A 21,051-nucleotide genomic window follows, 5' to 3' on the forward strand; every position below is an offset into this window, starting at 1 on the left:
CGGTTAGCTGCTCGGATAGCAGATTTTTAAAGTTGTTGAGGGAGATAAAAGTCTCCAACTTCAGAGATTTTTGCAATTCGTTCCAGTCGCAGGCAGCAGAGAACTGGAAGGAAAGGCGTCCAAATGAGGTTTTAGCTTTAGGGATGATCAGTGAGATACACCTGCTGGAGCGCGTGCTGCGGGTGGGTGTAGCCATCGTGACCAGTGAACTGAGATAAGGCGGCACTTTACCTAGCATAGCCTTGTAGATGACCTGGAGCCAGTGGGTCTGACGACGAACATGTAGCGAGGGCCAGCCGACTAGGGCATACAGGTCGCAGTGGTGGGTCGTATAAGGTGCTTTAGTAACAAAACGAATGGCACTGTGATAAACTGCATCCAGTTTGCTGAGTAGAGTGTTGGAAGCTATTTTGTAGATGACATCGCCGAAGTCGAGGATCGGTAGGATAGTCAGTTTTACTAGGGTAAGTTTGGCGGCGTGAGTGAAGGAGGCTTTGTTGCGGAATAGAAAGCCGATTCTTGATTTGATTTTGGATTGGAGATGTTTGATATGAGTCTGGAAGGAGAGTTTGCAGTCTAGCCAGACACCTAGGTACTTATAGATGTCCACATATTCTAGGTCGGAACCGTCCAGGGTGGTGATGCTAGTCGGGCGTGCGGGTGCAGGCAGCGAACGGTTGAAAAGCATGCATTTGGTTTTACTAGCGTTTAACTTCTCTAGGATAGGGTGCAGAGTTTTCACTTAGGGAAAAATAGCGTGAGCAGTTGGAGGCCACGGAAGGAGTGTTGTATGGCATTGAAGCTCGTTTGGAGGTTAGATAGCACAGTGTCCAAGGAAGGGCCGGAAGTATATAGAATGGTGTCGTCTGCGTAGAGGTGGATCAGGGAATCGCCCGCAGCAAGAGCAACATCATTGATGTATACAGAGAAAAGAGTCGGCCCGAGAATTGAACCCTGTGGTACCCCCATAGAGACTGCCAGAGGTCCGGACAACATGCCCTCTGATTTGACACACTGAACTCTGTCTGCAAAGTAGTTGGTGAACCAGGCAAGGCAGTCATTAGAAAAACCGAGGCTACTGAGTCTGCCGATAAGAATATGGTGATTGACAGAGTCGAAAGCCTTGGCCAGGTCGATGAAGACGGCTGCACAGTAATGTCTTTTATCGATGGCGGTTATGATATCGTTTAGTACCTTGAGCGTGGCTGAGGTGCACCCATGACCGGCTCGGAAACCGGATTGCACAGCGGAGAAGGTACGGTGGGATTCGAGATGGTCAGTGATCTGTTTGTTGACTTGGCTTTCGAAGACCTTAGATAGGCAGGGCAGGATGGATATAGGTCTGTAACAGTTTGGGTCCAGGGTGTCTCCCCCTTTGAAGAGGGGGATGACCGCGGCAGCTTTCCAATCCTTGGGGATCTCAGATGATACGAAGGAGAGGTTGAACAGGCTGGTAATAGGGGGTGCGACAATGGCGGCGGACAGTTTCAGAAATAGGGGGTCCAGATTGTCAAGCCCAGCTGATTTGTATGGGTCCAGGTTTTCCAGCTCTTTCAGAACATCTGCTATCTGGATTTGGGTAAAGGAGAAGCTGGGGAGGCTTGGGCGAGTAGCAGCGGGGGGGGCGGGGCTGTTGGCCAAGGTTGGAGTCGCCAGGAGGAAGGCATGGCCAGCCATTGAGAAATGCTTGTTGAAGTCTTCGATTATCACGGATTTATCGGTGGTGACCGTGTTACCTAGCTTCAGTGCAGTGGGCAGCTGGGAGGAGGTGCTCTTGTTCTCCATGGACTTTACAGTATCCCAGAACTTTTTGGAGTTAGAGCTACAGGATGCGAATTTCTGCTTGAAAAAGCTGGCCTTTGCTTTCCTGACTGACTGCGTGTATTGGTTCCTGACTTCCCTGAACAGTTGCATATCGCGGGGGCTCTTCGATGCTATTGCAGTTCGCCACAGGATGTTTTTGTGCTGGTCGAGGGCAGTCAGGTCTGGAGTGAACCAAGGGCTATATCTGTTCTTGGTTCTGCATTTTTTGAACGGAGCATGCTTGTCTAATATGGTGAGGAAGTAACATTTAAAGAATGACCAGGCATCCTCAACTGACGGGATGAGGTCAATATCCTTCCAGGGTACCCGGGCCAGGTCGATTAGAAAGGCCTGCTCGCAGAAGTGTTTTAGGGAGCGTTTGACAGTGATGAGGGGTGGTCGTTTGACCGCGGACCCGTGGCGGATACAGGCAATGAGGCAGTGATCGCTGAGATCTTGATTGAAGACAGCAGAGGTGTATTTGGAGGGCAGGTTGGTCAGGATAATGTCTATTAGGGTGCCCATGTTTACGGATTTGGGGTTGTACCTGGTGGGTTCCTTGATGATTTGTGTGAGATTGAGGGCATCAAGCTTGGATTGTAGGACTGCCGGGGTGTTAAGCATATCCCAGTTTAGGTCACCTAACGGAACAAACTCTGAAGCTAGATGGGGAGCGATCAATTCACAGATGGTGTCCAGGGCACAGCTGGGAGCTGAGGGGGGTCGGTAGCAGGCGGCAACAGTGAGAGACTTATTTCTGGAGAGATTAATTTTTAAAATTAGAAGTTCGAACTGTTTGGGCATAGACCTGGAAAGTATGACAGAACTTTGCAGGCTATCTCTGCAGTAGATTGCAACTCCTCCCCCTTTGGCAGTTCTATCTTGACGGAAAGTGTTATAGTTGGGTATGGAAATCTCAGAATTTTTGGTGGCCTTCCTAAACCAGGATTCGGACACGGCAAGGACATCAGGATTGGCAGAGTGTGCTAAAGCGGTGAGTAAGGCAAACTTAGGGAGGAGGCTTCTGATGTTGACATGCATGAGGCCAAGGCTTTTTCGATCACAGAAGTCAACAAATGAGGGTGACTGGGGACATGCAGGGCCTGGGTTTACCTCCACATCACCCGAGGAACAGAGGAGTAGTAGGATGAGGGTGCGGCTAAAGGCTATCAAAACTGGTCGCCTAGAGCGTTGGGGACAAAGAATAAAAGGAGCAGATTTATGGGCGTGGTAGAATAGATTCTGGGCATAATGTGCAGACAGGGGTATGGAGGGGCGCGGGTACAGCGGAGGCAGGCCCAGGCACTGGGTGATGATAAGAGAGGTTGTATCTCTGGACATGCTGGTCTCAATGGGTGAGGTCACCGCATGTGTGGGGGGTGGGACAAAAGGGGTATCAGAGGTACGGAGAGTGGAACTACAGGGTCCATTGCAAACCAAAACAATGATAATGATAGCTAGCCTGAACAACAGTATGCAAGGCATATTGATATTTGAGAGAGACATACAATAAGGCATAAAGTGATTGCAGGTCTTGATTGGGAGAGCTAGCTAAAACAACAGGTAAGATAACAGCAGCAATAACAGGGTGCTAGTCTAACACACCAACAACAGGTAAAAATGGCGACGACTAGGCAGAGAGGGTCGGATTAACTACACACAGATCCTGAGTTAAAGCACAGAGCCGACAGATAAAACACAAATAAACAGAATGGAGTACCGTGAATTAATGGACAGTCAAGCATGCATCAGCTATGTAGCCAAGTGATCATAGTGTCCAGGGGGCAGCCGTAGATGGAGCAGAGAGGCCTCCACTAAGCTAGCACGCGGCGTTTAAAGTTAGTAGCCCGGGGGGTGGTCTGCTCAGACGGAGGGGGTCTGCTCAGACGTGGTCGTGTCGACAGAGAATCCAGAGAATCCAAGCCGAATGGCGAAAGAGAGGTTGTGAATTGTAGAATTGTGTTTGCTAACTGGTGCTAGCTTCGTGGCAGTGGCGCTAACTGCGCTAGCTGGTAGACCTCTTCGGCTAGCCGGCAGATGGGCCTAGCTCGAGGCTAGCTCAAGGCTAACTGGTGCTTGCTTCGGGACAGAGGTGTTAGCCAGTAGTAGCCACTCGGTTGCAGCTAGCTAGCTGTGATAATACGGTGTAATTGTCCAGAGCTTGCGTCAGGAATCCGGTGATGTGGTAGAGAAAAAGCAGTCCTATATGCTCTGGGTTGATATCGCGCTTGCAGACTGGCAGGTATTGGCCCGGTATTGAAGCTGGCTGTGTCCGAGTTAAGGGCGAAGACCGCAGCAGTGGCTAACTGACTACTAGCTAGTAGCTAGTTATCTGGCTAGCTTCTGATTGGGGTTACGGTTCTAAAGTATATAAAAAAAATAGCAGGTCCGTACCACATTGGGTGAGGCGGAATGTAGGAATGTATATTCAGTTCCTAGATGGAAAGTGAAATTAAAATAAATACGAAATGTATACGAAATGTATACGAAAAATACGAATACTATTTACACGGGACAAGACAGGACAAAGACACATCCGACTCCTACGCCATCTTGGATTAGAGGATGACCATACATAACCCATACATAACCCATACATAACCCAACCCATACATAACTCATACATAACTCATACATAACTCATACATAACTCATACATAACCCATACATTGATAAGCATCTCCCCCCTGTCTTCCCCTCCTGTCTTCCCGTGTGTGTGTGTGTGTGTGTGTGTGTGTGTGTGTGTGTGTGTGTGTGTGTGTGTGTGTGTGTGTCTGTCTGCGTAGGTTGTGGGGAACATCTAATACGAACCATGCTAGCTAGGGAGTGTTCTTCTGCCATGCAGTGTGAAGATGCTCACCAGGCGCTGCTGGAGGCTATGCAGAACAAGTTCATCAGTAAGTAACACACACACACACACACACTGTCCGTTTCAGCCAAGCATGTGTGTACGGAGAGACACGTCTCAGTTTAGCACGGAGGAGACAAAAGACTGAAGTGAAAAAGCATTAATTGGCTAAAACGGTGACAACAAAGAGATCCAAGCTGACCGCTTCTTGGTGACTTCTGTTCACCCCTGCTAACGGCTCGTACATTCGACAGACAGCTGTCCTTATTTTCATGGCCACATCAATATTTTGTTGACAGTTAATTTTGATGATGGTGTTGGGGCTATTTCTGTATTTTCAGAAGTGGTCAGTGTTGAATAAGGCTTTTTAACTTTGTTGGGCTCTCTCTGTCTCTCTGTCTCTATGTATCTCTCTCTCTGTCTCTCTCTCTCTGTATCTCTCTGTCTCTCTCTCTGTCTCTCTGTATCTCTCTCTCTCTCTCTCTCTCTCTCTCTCTCTGTATCTCTCTCTCTCTGTCTCTCTGTATCTCTCTCTCTCTCTCTCTCTGTCTCTCTGTATCTCTCTCTCTCTCTCTCTCTCTCTCTCTCTGTATCTCTCTCTCTCTGTCTCTCTCTCTCTGTATCTCTCTGTCTCTCTCTCTGTCTCTCTGTATCTCTCTGTCTCTCTCTCTGTCTCTCTGTATCTCTCTCTCTCTCTCTCTCTCTCTCTCTCTCTCTCTCTCTCTCTCTCTGTATCTCTCTCTCTCTGTCTCTCTGTATCTCTCTCTCTCTCTCTCTCTCTCTCTCTCTGTATCTCTCTCTCTCTCTCTCTCTCTCTCTCTCTCTCTCTCTGTCTCTCTCTCTCTCTCTCTCTCTCTCTGTGTCTCTCTCTCTCTCTCTGTCTCTCTGTCTCTCTGTCTCTCTGTCTCTCTGTCTCTCTGTCTCTCTGTCTCTGTCTCTCTGTCTCTCTCTCTCTCTCTCTCTCTCTCTCTCTCTCTCTCTCTCTGTCTCTCTCTCTCTCTGTCTCTCTCTCTCTCTGTCTTTCTGTCTCTCGCTCTCTCTCTGTCTTTCTGTCTCTCTTTCTTTCTGGGTCTATGAGAGGAAGTGACCGTTAGAGTTGAACAGAGAAGAGAGAACAGGGCGAGAAAATGTGGAATCATTTGGTGGTTTTGGTCTGGTCTTCTTCCTTTTTAGAAGTCTGTAACAGTCCGATAGTTCTGAGACATCTCTGAAACACTTCAACTGCGCCCCATATGGCACGCTATTGCCTATTTAGGATACTACTTATGACCAAGACCCACGGGGATCTAACCAGGGCTCACAGGGATATAACCAGGGCTCACGGGGATCTAACCAGGGCCCATTGGGATATAACCAGGGCCCATGGGGATCTAACCAGGGCTCACGGGGATCTAACCAGGGCTCACGGGGATCTAACCAGGGCCCACGGGGATCTAACCAGGGCCCACGGGGATCTAACCAGGGCCCACGGGGATCTAACCAGGGCCCACGGGGATATAACCAGGGCCCACGGGGATATAACCAGGGCTCACGGAGATCTAACCAGGGCTCACGGGGATCTAACCAGGGCTCACGGGGATCTAACCAGGGCTCACGGGGATCTAACCAGGGCTCACGGGGATCTAACCAGGGCTCACGGGGATCTAACCAGGGCCCACGGGGATCTAACCAAGACCCACGGGGATATAACCAGGGCCCACGGAGATCTAACCAGGGCCCACGGAGCTCTAACCAGGGCCCACGGGGATCTAACCAGGGCCCACGGGGATCTAACCAGGGCCCACGGAGCTCTAACCAGGGCCCACGGAGCTCTAACCAGGGCCCACGGGGATATAACCAGGGCCCACGGGGATCTAACCAGGGCCCACGGAGCTCTAACCAGGGCCCACGGGGATCTAACCATGGCCCACGGGGATCTAACCATGGCCCACGGGGATCTAACCAGGGCCCACGGGGATCTAACCAGGGCCCACGGAGCTCTAACCAGGGCCCACGGAGCTCTAACCAGGGCCCACGGGGATCTAACCAGGGCCCACGGGGATCTAACCAGGGCCCACGGAGCTCTAACCAGGGCCCACGGAGATCTAACCAGGGCCCACGGAGATCTAACCAGGGCTCACGGGGATCTAACCAGGGCTCACGGGGCTCTAACCAGGGCTCACGGGGCTCTAACCAGGGCTCACGGGGATCTAACCAGGGCCCACGGGGATCTAACCAGGGCCCACGGGGATCTAACCAGGGCCCACGGGGATCTAACCAGGGCCCACGGGGATCTAACCAGGGCTCACGGGGCTCTAACCAGGGCCCACGGGGCTCTAACCAGGGCCCACGGGGCTCTAACCAGGGCCCACGGGGCTCTAACCAGGGCCCACGGGGCTCTAACCAGGACCCACGGGGCTCTAACCAGGACCCACGGGTCTCTAACCAGGGCCCACGGAGCTCTAACCAGGGCCCACGGAGCTCTAACCAGGGCCCACGGGGATCTAACCAGGGCCCACGGGGATCTAACCAGGGCCCACGGAGCTCTAACCAGGGCCCACGGGGATCTAACCAGGGCCCACGGGTCTCTAACCAGGGCCCACGGAGCTCTAACCAGGGCCCACGGAGCTCTAACCAGGGCCCACGGAGCTCTAACCAGGGCTCACGGAGCTCTAACCAGGGCCCACGGGGATCTAACCAGGGCCCACGGGGATCTAACCAGGGCCCACGGGGATCTAACCAGGGCCCACGGGGATCTAACCAGGGCCCACGGAGCTCTAACCAGGGCCCACGGAGCTCTAACCAGGGCCCACGGAGCTCTAACCAGGGAAAGAATAGTGCCCTCTAGTAAAGAATAGTGCCCTCTGGTAAAGAATAGTGCCCTCTGGTAAGGAATAGTGCCCTCTGGTAAAGAATAGTGCCCCTCTGGTAAAGAATAGTGCCCTCTGGTAAAGAATAGTGCCCTCTGGTAAAGAATAGTGCCCTCTGGTAAAGAATAGTGCCCTCTGGTAAAGAATAGTGCCCTCTGGTAAAGAATAGTGCCCTCTGGTAAAGAATAGTGCCCTATGTTAAAGAATAGTGCTCTAGACAGTTGGAAGAGTGATGATCTAACTGTCCTGTTGTTGTCTCTGAAGTCTCTCGTTAAACCTAACACAGCTCTATAAACCCTTACGCACAGACAGACACACACACACAGTCTTTCCTTCGTGATGAGAGATGATGAGTCTTTGATGTGGCCAGACAACCCTCACTGAGCTTACACAACCCATTTAATTGAAGCTCTCTAAATAGAATATCTGGAATGACTCGCTTTCTTTTTTTTCTTCTTTGTCTATCTCTTTATTGAGCCGTAACGCGGTAGCCCAGAGGGTAGGAGCGTAACTCGGTAGCCGGAGGGTAGGAGCGTAACTCGGTAGCCGGAGGGTAGGAGCGTAACTCGGTAGGCCGGAGGGTAACTCGGTAGGCCGGAGGGTAACTCGGTAGGCCGGAGGGTAACTCGGTAGGCGGGAGGGTAACGCGGTAGGCGGGAGGGTAACGCGGTAGGCGGGAGGGTAACGCGGTAGGCGGGAGGGTAACGCGGTAGGCGGGAGGGTAACGCGGTAGGCGGGAGGGTAACGCGGTAGGAGGGAGGGTAACGCGGTAGGCGGGAGGGTAACGCGGTAGGCGGGAGGGTAACGCGGTAGGCGGGAGGGTAGGAGCGTAACTCGGTGGGTAGGAGGGTAACTCGGTAGTCTGGAGGGTAGAAGGGTAACTCGGTAGTCTGGAGGGTAGGAGGGTAACTCGGTAGGCCGGAGGGTAGGCGCGTAACTCTGTAGCCCGGAGGGTAGGCGCGTAACTCGGTAGGCCGGAGGGTAGGAGCGTAACTCGGTAGCCCGGAGGGTAGGAACGTAACTCGGTAGCCCGGAGGGTAGGAGCGTAACTCGGTAGCCCGGAGGGTAGGAGCGTAACTCGGTAGGCCGAAGGGTAGGAGCGTAACTCGGTGGGTAGGAGGGTAACTCGGTAGCCCGGAGGGTAGGAGCGTAACTCGGTAGGCCGAAGGGTAGGAGCGTAACTCGGTGGGTAGGAGCGTAACTCTGTAGCCCGGAGGGTAGGAGCGTAACTCTGTAGCCCGGAGGGTAGGAGCGTAACTCGGTAGGCCGGAGGGTAGGAGCGTAACTCGGTAGGCCGGAGGGTAGGAGCGTAACTCGTTAGGCCGGAGGGTAGGAGCGTAACTCGGTAGGACGGAGGGTAGGCGCGTAACTCTGTAGCCCGGAGGGTAGGAGCGTAACTCGGTAGGCCGGAGGGTAGGAGCGTAACTCGGTAGGCCGGAGGGTAGGAGCGTAACTCGGTAGCCCGGAGGGTAGGAACGTAACTCGGTAGCCCGGAGGGTAGGAGCGTAACTCGGTAGCCCGGAGGGTATGAGCGTAACTCGTTAGGCCGAAGGGTAGGAGCGTAACTCGGTGGGTAGGAGGGTAACTCGGTAGTCTGGAGGGTAGGAGCGTAACTCGGTAGCCCGGAGGGTAGGAACGTAACTCGGTAGCCCGGAGGGTAGGAGCGTAACTCGGTAGGCCGGAGGGTAGGAGCGTAACTCGGTAGGCCGGAGGGTAACTCGGTAGGCGGGAGGGTAACGCGGTAGGCCGGAGGGTAACTCGGTAGGCGGGAGGGTAACGCGGTAGGCGGGAGGGTAACGCGGTAGGCGGGAGGGTAACGCGGTAGGCGGGAGGGTAACGCGGTAGGCGGGAGGGTAACGCGGTAGGCGGGAGGGTAACGCGGTAGGCGGGAGGGTAACGCGGTAGGCGGGAGGGTAACGCGGTAGGCGGGAGGGTAGGAGCGTAACTCGGTGGGTAGGAGGGTAACTCGGTAGTCTGGAGGGTAGAAGGGTAACTCGGTAGTCTGGAGGGTAGGAGGGTAACTCGGTAGGCCGGAGGGTAGGCGCGTAACTCTGTAGCCCGGAGGGTAGGCGCGTAACTCGGTAGGCCGGAGGGTAGGAACGTAACTCGGTAGCCCGGAGGGTAGGAGCGTAACTCGGTAGCCCGGAGGGTAGGAGCGTAACTCGGTAGGCCGAAGGGTAGGAGCGTAACTCGGTGGGTAGGAGGGTAACTCGGTAGCCCGGAGGGTAGGAGCGTAACTCGGTAGGCCGAAGGGTAGGAGCGTAACTCGGTGGGTAGGAGGGTAACTCTGTAGCCCGGAGGGTAGGAGCGTAACTCTGTAGCCCGGAGGGTAGGAGCGTAACTCTGTAGCCCGGAGGGTAGGAGCGTAACTCGGTAGGCCGGAGGGTAGGAGCGTAACTCGTTAGGCCGGAGGGTAGGAGCGTAACTCGTTAGGCCGGAGGGTAGGAGCGTAACTCGGTAGGACGGAGGGTAGGCGCGTAACTCTGTAGCCCGGAGGGTAGGAGCGTAACTCGGTAGGCCGGAGGGTAGGAGCGTAACTCGGTAGGCCGGAGGGTAGGAGCGTAACTCGGTAGCCCGGAGGGTAGGAACGTAACTCGGTAGCCCGGAGGGTAGGAGCGTAACTCGGTAGCCCGGAGGGTATGAGCGTAACTCGTTAGGCCGAAGGGTAGGAGCGTAACTCGGTGGGTAGGAGGGTAACTCGGTAGTCTGGAGGGTAGGAGCGTAACTCGGTAGCCCGGAGGGTAGGAACGTAACTCGGTAGCCCGGAGGGTAGGAGCGTAACTCGGTAGCCCGGAGGGTAGGAGCGTAACTCGTTAGGCCGAAGGGTAGGAGCGTAACTCGGTGGGTAGGAGGGTAACTCGGTAGTCTGGAGGGTAGGAGCGTAACTCGGTAGGCCGGAGGGTAGGAGCGTAACTCGGTAGCCCGGAGGGTCGGAGCGTAACTCGGTAGCCCGGAGGGTAGGAACGTAACTCGGTAGCCCGGAGGGTAGGAGCGTAACTCGGTAGCCCGGAGGGTAGAAGCGTAACTCGGTAGGCCGAAGGGTAGGAGCGTAACTCGGTGGGTAGGAGCGTAACTCGGTAGACTGGAGGGTATGAGCGTAACTCGGTAGGCCGGAGGGTAGGAGCGTAACTCGGTAGACTGGAGGGTAGGAGCATTGGGCCAGTAACCTCAAAGGTAGCTGGATCAAATCCCTGAGCTGACAAGGTAAAAATCTGTCGTTCTGCCCCTGAGCAAGGCAGTTAACCCACTGTTCCCCTGGCACCGAGGACATGGATGTCGATTAAGGCAGCCTTCCTCACCTCTCTGATTCAGTTAAATGCAGAAGACACATTTCAGTTGAATGCGTTCAGTTGGACAACTGACTAGGTACCCCCCCTTCCCTTTTATCAGTGTGCTCAGTGCATATGTGATGGATTTGATTCAAACACAGAGGGTGTGTCTGCCTATATATGGACAAATACGTGTAAACATTTCAACCAATCGCTTGGTCGAAGGAACAGGTTGACTCTCGGTCGACCAATTAAATTTTTTTTTTAGTCGGGGACAGCCCTAACACACACACACACACACACACACACACACACACACACACACACACACACACACACACACACACAGAATACTTGCTAGCAGTTGTGTAGTTTTGTCCCAGACCGGGTAGAGGAATAGTATGGGAAATTCAGACCATTTAATTCCTGATAGACATTAGACAACCCTCAGACAACCCTCAGCTCAGTTGAATGCATTTCATAATGGTATGAATGTATTATGTAGATAATAAAGTGTTACCAAACAATGTAATTTGTCATTTTTATATTTGTTATATAGACTTTTATATAAACCTTCCCCCCCTTACCCTGTCTCCTCCAGGTTCCCCGTTCCTTTCCATTGAGGACTTGGTTAGGGTATGTAAACGGAATGGTAACACCCCCCCCCTGTCTCCTCCAGGTTCCCCGTTCCTGGCCAGTGAGGACTGTGTCCTTGGAGGGGTCATCGTCCTGAGGTGCTGCAGGTGTTCCGACGCACAACCCTCTCCTGACATCCAGGCTATACTGGGTAAGAGTTTATAACACAACCCTCTCCTGACATCCAGGCTATACTGGGTAAGAGTTTATAACACAACCCTCTCCTGACATCCAGGCTATACTGGGTAAGAGTTTATAACACAACCCTCTCCTGACATCCAGGCTATACTGGGTAAGAGTTTATAACACAACCCTCTCCTGACATCCAGGCTATACTGGGTAAGAGTTTATAACACAACCCTCTCCTGACATCCAGGCTATACTGGGTAAGAGTTTATAACACAACCCTCTCCTGACATCCAGGCTATACTGGGTAAGAGTTTATAACACAACCCTCTCCTGACATCCAGGCTATACTGGGTAAGAGTTTATAACACAACCCTCTCCTGACATCCAGGCTATACTGGGTAAGAGTTTATAACACAACCCTCTCCTGACATCCAGGCTATACTGGGTAAGAGTTTATAACCCAACCCTCTCCTGACATCCAGGCTATACTGGGTAAGAGTTTATAACACAACCCTCTCCTGACATCCAGGCTATACTGGGTAAGAGTTTATAACACAACCCTCTCCTGACATCCAGGCTATACTGGGTAAGAGTTTATAACACAACCCTCTCCTGACATCCAGGCTATACTGGGTAAGAGTTTATAACACAACCCTCTCCTGACATCCAGGCTATACTGGGTAAGAGTTTATAACACAACCCTCTCCTGACATCCAGGCTATACTGGGTAAGAGTTTATAACACAACCCTCTTCTGACATCCAGCCTATACTGGGTAAGAGTTTATAACACAACCCTCTCCTGACATCCAGGCTATACTGGGTAAGAGTTTATAACCCAACCCTCTCCTGACATCCAGGCTATACTGGGTAAGAGTTTATAACACAACCCTCTCCTGACATCCAGGCTATACTGGGTAAGAGTTTATAACACAACCCTCTCCTGACATCCAGGCTATACTGGGTAAGAGTTTATAACCCGACCCTCTCCTGACATCCAGGCTATACTGGGTAAGAGTTTATAACACGACCCTCTCCTGATATCCAGGCTATACTGGGTAAGAGTTTATAACCCAACCCTCTCCTGACATCCAGGCTATACTGGGTAAGAGTTTATAACCCAACCCTCTCCTGACATCCAGGCTATACTGGGTAAGAGTTTATAACCCAACCCTCTCCTGACATCTAGGCTATACTGGGTAAGAGTTTATAACACAACCCTCCCCTGACATCCAGGCTATACTGGGTAAGAGTTTATAACCCAACCCTCTCCTGACATCCAGGCTATACTGGGTAAGAGTTTATAACACAACCCTCTCCTGACATCCAGGCTATACTGGGTAAGAGTTTAACACAACCCTCTCCTGACATCCAGGCTATACTGGGTAAGAGTTTATAACACAACCCTCTCCTGACATCCAGGCTATACTGGGTAAGAGTTTATAACCCAACCCTCTCCTGACATCCAGGCTATACTGGGTAAGAGTTTATAACCCAACCCTCTCCTGACATCCAGGCTATACTGGGTAAGAGTTTATAACACAACCCTCTCCTGACATCCAGGCTATACTGGGTAAGAGTTTATAACACAACCCTCTCCTGACATCCAGGCTATACTGGGTAAGAGTTTATAACCCGACCCTCTCCTGACATCCAGGCTATACTGGGTAAGAGTTTATAACACGACCCTCTCCTGACATCCAGGCTATACTGGGTAAGAGTTTATAACCCAACCCTCTCCTGACATCCAGGCTATACTGGGTAAGAGTTTATAACCCAACCCTCTCCTGACATCCAGGCTATACTGGGTAAGAGTTTATAACACAACCCTCTCCTGATATCCAGGCTATACTGGGTAAGAGTTTATAACACAACCCTCTCCTGACATCCAGGCTATACTGGGTAAGAGTTTATATATGTGGTTGTCTCTCCTAGCTATCTGAAGATGAATGTACTAACTGTGACTGTGATATGTGGTTGTCCCACCCAGCTATCTGAAGATGAATGTACTGACTGTGACTGTGACATGTGGTTGTCCCACCCAGCTATCTGAAGATGAATACACTAACTGTGACTGTGATATGTGGTTGTCTCTCCTAGCTATCTGAAGATGAATATACTAACTGTGATATGTGGTTGTCTCTCCTAGCTATCTGAAGATGAATATACTAACTGTGACTGTGATATGTGGTTGTCCCACCTAGCTATCTGAAGATGAATGTACTAACTGTGACTGTGATATGTGGTTGTCCCACCCAGCTATCTGAAGATGAATACACTAACTGTGACTGTGATATGTGGTTGTCTCTCCTAGCTATCTGAAGATGAATGTACTGACTGTGACTGTGATATGTGGTTGTCTCACCTAGCTATCTGTAGATGAATGTACTGACTATGACTGTGATATGTGGTTGTCTCTCCTAGCTATCTGAAGATGAATGAACTGACTATGACTGTGATATGTGGTTGTCTCTCCTAGCTATCTGAAGATGAATGAACTGACTATGACTGTGATATGTGGTTGTCTCTCCTAGCTATCTGTAGATGAATGCACTGACTGTGACTGTGATATGTGGTTGTCTCTCCTAGCTATCTGAAGATGAATGCACTAACTGTGACTGTGATATGTGGTTGTCTCTCCTAGCTATCTGAAGATGAATGTACTGACTGTGACTGTGATATGTGGTTGTCCCACCTAGCTATCTGAAGATGAATGTACTGACTGTGACTGTGATATGTGGTTGTCTCTCCTAGCTATCTGAAGATGAATGTACTGACTGTGACTGTGATATGTGGTTGTCTCTCCTAGCTATCTGAAGATGAATGTACTGACTGTGACTGTGATATGTGGTTGTCTCACCTAGCTATCTGTAGATGAATGTACTGACTGTGACTGTGATATGTGGTTGTCCCACCTAGCTATCTGAAGATTAATGTACTGACTGTGATATGTGGTTGTCTCTCCTAGCTATCTGTAGATGACTGTACTGACTGTGACTGTGATATGTGGTTGTCCCACCTAGCTATCTGAAGATGAATGTACTGACTGTGACTGTGATATGTGGTTGTCTCTCCTAGCTATCTGAAGATGAATGTACTGACTGTGACTGTGATATGTGGTTGTCCCACCTAGCTATCTGAAGATGAATGTACTGACTGTGATATGTGGTTGTCTCTCCTAGCTATCTGAAGATGAATGTACTGACTGTGACTGTGATATGTGGTTGTCTCACCTAGCTATCTGAAGATGAATGTACTGACTGTGACTGTGATATGTGGTTGTCCCACCTAGCTATCTGAAGATTAATGTACTGACTGTGATATGTGGTTGTCTCTCCTAGCTATCTGTAGATGAATGTACTAACTGTGACTGTGATATGTGGTTGTCCCACCTAGCTATCTGTAGATGAATGTACTGACTGTGACTGTGATATGTGGTTGTCTCTCCTAGCTATCTGAAGATGAATGTACTGACTGTGACTGTGATATGTGGTTGTCCCACCTAGATATCTGAAGATGAATGTACTGACTGTGACTGTGATATGTGGTTGTCCCACCTAGATATCTGAAGATGAATGTACTGACTATGACTGTGATATGTGGTTGTCCCACCTAGATATCTGAAGATGAATGTACTGACTGTGACTGTGATATGTGGTTGTCCCACCCAGCTATCTGAAGGTGAATGTACTAACTGTGACTGTGATATGTGGTTGTCTCTCCTAGCTATCTGAAGATGAATGTACTGACTGTGACTGTGATATGTGGTTGTCTCACCTAGCTATCTGAAGATGAATGTACTGACTGTGACTGTGATATGTGGTTGTCTCACCTAGCTATCTGAAGATGAATATACTAACTGTGACATGTGGTTGTCTCACCTAGCTATCTGAAGATGAATGTACTAACTGTGACTGTGATAATGTGGTTGTCCCACCTAGCTATCTGTAGATGAATGTACTGACTGTGACTGTGACATGTGGTTGTCTCACCTAGCTATCTGTAGATGAATGTACTGACTGTGACTGTGATATGTGGTTGTCTCACCTAGCTATCTGAAGATGAATGTACTGACTGTGACTGTGATATGTGGTTGTCTCTCCTAGCTATCTGAAGATGAATGTACTGACTGTGCGTTGCTCTGGATAAATGACTCAAATGTAATTTGGGACACAGACTTTGTCCCTGCCAGCTGTCAAAGTGCAATGTTTTTCCTCTGTCTGACGGATATAAAGTTTATGATGTGTGTAACTCCTCAGCTTATGAGAAACTGGACCAAACTTCCTGGTCTCAACGACCAAACTTCCTGGTCCCAATGACCAACAGACTTCTTTTTGTCTACCCTGCGCTCATCAACTTTTTTTATGTCTTTCTCTCCCCCTCTCTCTCCCTCTCTCTCTCTCTGTCTCTCTCGCTCTCCCCTCTCTCTCTCTCTCTCTCTCTCTCTCTCTCTCTCTCTGTCTCTCTCTCTCTCCCCTCTCTCTCTCTCTCTCTCTCTCTCTCTCTCTCTCTCTCTCTCTCTCTCTCTCTCTCTCTCTCTCTCTCTCTCTCTCTCTCTCTCTCTCTCTCTCTCTCCCCCCTCTCTCCTTCCCCCTCTCTCTCTCCTTCCCCCTCTCCCTTCCCTCCAGTTGAGTTCCTGTGGAGTCACACTACAGAGAGTATGTGTGTAGGCTACATGTCTGCCCAGGATGGGAAAGCCAAGGTGAGCCTCCATAACGATAAACAAACAAGCCATATGTCACTGGTTTCTCTGCTGAACTTTTACAAAGATAATTACAAACTGTTCATAAGAATAATACGTTTGACATGTTAACTAATTCAAATAAATATCATTGGATTACATTGAGAAGTGCAAATGGAAAAGATATTTAAGACAAGTCATAATTTACAAGAACCCATTTTTTTCCCCTTCCTGTTTTCATGACTTGTGGTTTGAGTTTGTCACTGACTCGCTGCAGATCTGTTGAAAGTTGTTTTACAGTTTCCAGAATTGATAGATTTTAATTAGAAAAATGTGATTAAACAAACAAATGAGTGTTTCTGGAAAAATCTGGTTTTGTGGTGGAATAGATTTTGGAAAAGTGCGTTACTGCACAGTAGTTGTGATTTGCAATAAATATCCTGAACCACATCCAACCTCTCGTCCTGCACAAACTGCTCAGTACGTTAGGAGAGATAGAGGTGAGAGAGAGCAGAGCAGCTTTGTGTAACGTGTAGAATTGCACAATAGATGGGAAATGTGATTGTTAGAAGAAGGAATTGAACTGGGGCCAACCTTGCTGCCTGTGTCGCAATACTCCTAATGCTCTACAAACTGCTGTAAACCTCCTACAGCTCTATCAACTGCTGTAAACCTCCTACAGCTCTATCAACTGCTGTAAACCTCCTACAGCTCTATCAACTGCTGTAAACCTCCTACAGCTCTATCAACTGCTGTAAACCTCCTACAGCTCTATCAACTGCTGTAAAACTCCCACAGCTCTATCAACTGCTGTAAACCTCCCACAGCTCTATCAACTGCTGTAAACTTCCTACTGCTCTCTCCGGTCCCTTGCTCACTCTCTCTCAGCTTGCTCTCTCTCAGCTTGCTCTCTCTCAGCTTGCTCTCTCTCCGGTCGCTCTCTCTCCGGTCCCTCGCTCGCTCTCTCTCCGGTCCCTCGCTCGCTCTCTCTCCGGTCCCTCGCTCTCTCTCTCTCCGGTCCCTCGCTCGCTCTCTCTCCGGTCCCTCGCTCGCTCTCTCTCTCCGGTCGCTCGCTCTCTCTCTCCGGTCCCTCGCTCGCTCTCTCTCTCCGATCGTTCGCTCTCTCTCACCGGTCCCTCGCTCGCTCTCTCTCCGGTCCCTCTCCGGTCCCTCACTCGCTCTCTCTCCGGTCCCTCACTCGCTCTCTCTCCGGTCGCTCGCTCTCTCTCCGGTCCCCCAGTGGCCCAGTCTCTCTCTCCAATCCCCCAGTCCCTCTCTCTCTCTCCAGTAGCCCAGTCCCTCTCTCTCTCTCCAGTAGCCCAGTCCCTCTCTCTCTCCAATCCCCCAGTCCCTCTCTCTCTCTCTCTCCAATCCCCCAGTCCCTCTCTCTCTCTCTCTCCAATCCTCTCTCTCTCTCCAATCCCCCAGTCCCTCTCTCTCTCTCCAATCCCCCAGTCCCTCTCTCTCTCTCCAATCCCCCAGTCCCTCTCTCTCTCTCTCTCCAATCCCCCAGTCCCTCTCTCTCTCTCTCTCCAATCCCCCAGTCCCTCTCTCTCTCTCCAATCCCCCAGTCCCTCTCTCTCTCTCCAATCCCCCAGTCGCTCTCTCTCCGGTTCCTCGCTCTCTCCGGTCTCTCTCTCTCCAGTCCCCCAGTGGCCCAGTCTCTCTCTCTCCAGTAGCCCAGTCCTCCTCTCTCTCTCTCTCTCTCTCTCTCTCTCTCCAGTAGCCCAGTTTCTCTCTCCTCCTCTCCCCTATCAATGTGTAATTTGCTCGCTGTGCTCTGGGTGTTGTGCCCGGGAGGGGCATGTGAGCTCTCCTTTCAAATCTGGGCCAACTTCACTAGGTCAATATGGTGAATACTCTGCTTTTCTGGGGGGACAGTAAAGCCTATAAATATCCAAACACAGAAACACAAGAGAAGCGGTTAACTCTCAGATCAGCCAAGGTGGTTTACCCTTTGACCTTGTGTGAACTGTGGAGACCACCCATATGTTGTAGTGAAAGGCTATGTGACGGACTAGAGTAGACCTTTGTCCAGCTGCTGTTGTTGCTATGTTATGGTGATAGAGAGGGGACTACATAGTAATGTGGAGACTGATAGAGAGGGGACTACACAGTAATGTGGAGACTGGTAGAGAGGGGACTACACAGTAATGTGGAGACTGATAGAGAGGGGACTACACAGTAATGTGGAGACTGGTAGAGAGGGGACTACATAGTAATGTGGAGACTGATAGAGAGGGGACTACACAGTAATGTGGAGACTGGTAGAGAGGGGACTACACAGTAATGTGGAGACTGATAGAGAGGGGACTACACCGTAATGTGGAGACTGATAGAGAGGGGACTACACAGTAATGTGGAGACTGGTAGAGAGGGGACTACACAGTAATGTGGAGACTGGTAGAGAGGGGACTACACAGTAATGTGGAGACTGATAGAGAGGGGACTACACAGTAATGTGGAGACTGATAGAGAGGGGACTACACAGTAATGTGGAGACTGGTAGAGAGGGGACTACACAGTAATGTGGAGACTGATAGAGAGGGGACTACACCGTAATGTGGAGACTGATAGAGAGGGGACTACACAGTAATGTGGAGACTGATAGAGAGGGGACTACACAGTAATGTGGAGACTGATAGAGAGGGGACTACACAGTAATGTGGAGACTGATAGAGAGGGGCCTACACAGTAATGTGGAGACTGGTAGAGAGGGGACTACACAGTAATGTGGAGACTGATAGAGAGGGGACTACACAGTAATGTGGAGACTGATAGAGAGGGGACTACACAGTAATGTGGAGACTGATAGAGAGGGGACTACACAGTAATGTGGAGACTGATAGAGAGGGGACTACACAGTAATGTGGAGACTGGTAGAGAGGGGACTACACAGTAATGTGGAGACTGATAGAGAGGGGACTACACAGTAATGTGGAGACTGATAGAGAGGGGACTACACAGTAATGTGGAGACTGATAGAGAGGGGACTACACCGTAATGTGGAGACTGATAGAGAGGGGACTACACAGTAATGTGGAGACTGATAGAGAGGGGACTACACAGTAATGTGGAGACTGATAGAGAGGGGACTACACAGTAATGTGGAGACTGATAGAGAGGGGACTACACAGTAATGTGGAGACTGATAGAGAGGGGACTACATAGTAATGTGGAGACTGATAGAGAGGGGACTACACAGTAATGTGGAGACTGATAGAGAGGGGACTACACAGTAATGTGGAGACTGATAGAGAGGGGACTACACAGTAATGTGGAGACTGATAGAGAGGGGACTACACAGTAATGTGGAGACTGATAGAGAGGGGACTACACAGTAATGTGGAGACTGATAGAGAGGGGACTACACAGTAATGTGGAGACTGATAGAGAGGGGACTACACAGTAATGTGGAGACTGATAGAGAGGGGACTACACAGTAATGTGGAGACTGATAGAGAGGGGACTACACAGTAATGTGGAGACTGGTAGAGAGGGGACTACACAGTAACAGTACTGTGGAGACTGATAGAGAGGGGACTACACAGTAACAGTACTGTGGAGACTGATAGAGAGGGGACTACACAGTAATGGGCTGTGCTGGGCCGGGCCGTACTGGGCCGTGCCGGGCTGGGCCATACTGGGCTGGGCTGGGCCGTCCTGGGCTGGGTCGCGTTGTTATTTTGTGACGGTTGCAAACAGGGGAGCAAGGCCTCACAGTCCTCCGGGATGGGACATGAAAGGCCTGATACAGGCCAGCTATATTTATAACAGACCACATCCCTGTACATAATTCATATACTGTTCTTCATCATATACTTTGCCTGGCACGCGATTTGACTGTGAGATGTGATTGGACCTGTACTGTGTTAACAGGGCCATGTAGGCCGTTCCATTTTGTTTAGTGTTTCAGCTCATTCCCCCCTAGACACATTTGGACCACTTTAAAGCATGTTGGACTTAAAACAGAGTTCAGTTTTAAAGCATGTTGGACTTAAAACAGAGTTCAGTTTTAAAGCATGTTGGACTTAAAACAGAGTTGAGTTTTAAAGCATGTTGGACTTAAAACAGAGTTCAGTTTTAAAGCATGTTGGACTTAAAACAGAGTTCAGTTTTAAAGCATGTTGGACTTAAAACAGAGTTCAGTTTTAAAGCATGTTGGACTTAAAACAGAGTTCAGTTTTAAAGCATGTTGGACTTAAAACAGAGTTCAGTTTTAAAGCATGTTGGACTTAAAACAGAGTTCAGTTTTAAAGCATGTTGGACTTAAAACAGAGTTCAGTTTTAAAGCATGTTGGACTTAAAACAGAGTTCAGTTTTAAAGCATGTTGGACTTAAAACAGAGTTCAGTTTTAAAGCATGTTGGACTTAAAACAGAGTTCAGTTTTAAAGCATGTTGGACTTAAAACAGAGTTCAGTTTTAAAGCATGTTGGACTTAAAACAGAGTTCAGTTTTAAAGCATGTTGGACTTAAAACAGAGTTCAGTTTAAAGCATGTTGGACTCAAAACAGAGTTGAGTTTTAAATCATGTTGGACTTAAAACAGAGTTCAGTTTAAAGCATGTTGGACTTAAAACAGAGTTGAGTTTTAAATCATGTTGGACTTAAAACAGAGTCTTTACTGTTGTTTGATTTGTCTGTTATGACAACAACTAAAATAATAATATGACACGTGTTTTATTAAAGTACACTGGGTTTTTCTGTTCCACTTCATAGAGACAATAAACAGTCATAGGATTCTATCAGAACGGTCATAGGATTCTATCCGAACGGTCATAGGATTCTATCAGAACGGTCATAGGATTCTATCAGAACGGTCATAGGATTCTATCCGA

At 49.8% G+C, this 21,051-nt stretch overlaps 1 protein-coding gene across 1 annotated transcript in view; it reads left to right on the top strand.

Moving 5' to 3' along the window:
* Window positions 1-21,051, top strand: part of tasp1 (taspase, threonine aspartase, 1) — a gene marked incomplete in the record, with an annotated part of 142,909 nt that overhangs the window by 112,044 nt on the left and 9,814 nt on the right. Inside the window, 3 exon segments of the mRNA XM_071391328.1 lie at window positions 4,590-4,700; window positions 11,449-11,556; window positions 16,161-16,234. Of these exon segments, the coding sequence (XP_071247429.1) occupies window positions 4,590-4,700; window positions 11,449-11,556; window positions 16,161-16,234 (293 nt within the window).

Source organism: Salvelinus alpinus, chromosome 3 (genome assembly GCF_045679555.1).
Source record: "Salvelinus alpinus chromosome 3, SLU_Salpinus.1, whole genome shotgun sequence".
NCBI lineage: Eukaryota > Metazoa > Chordata > Actinopteri > Salmoniformes > Salmonidae > Salvelinus > Salvelinus alpinus.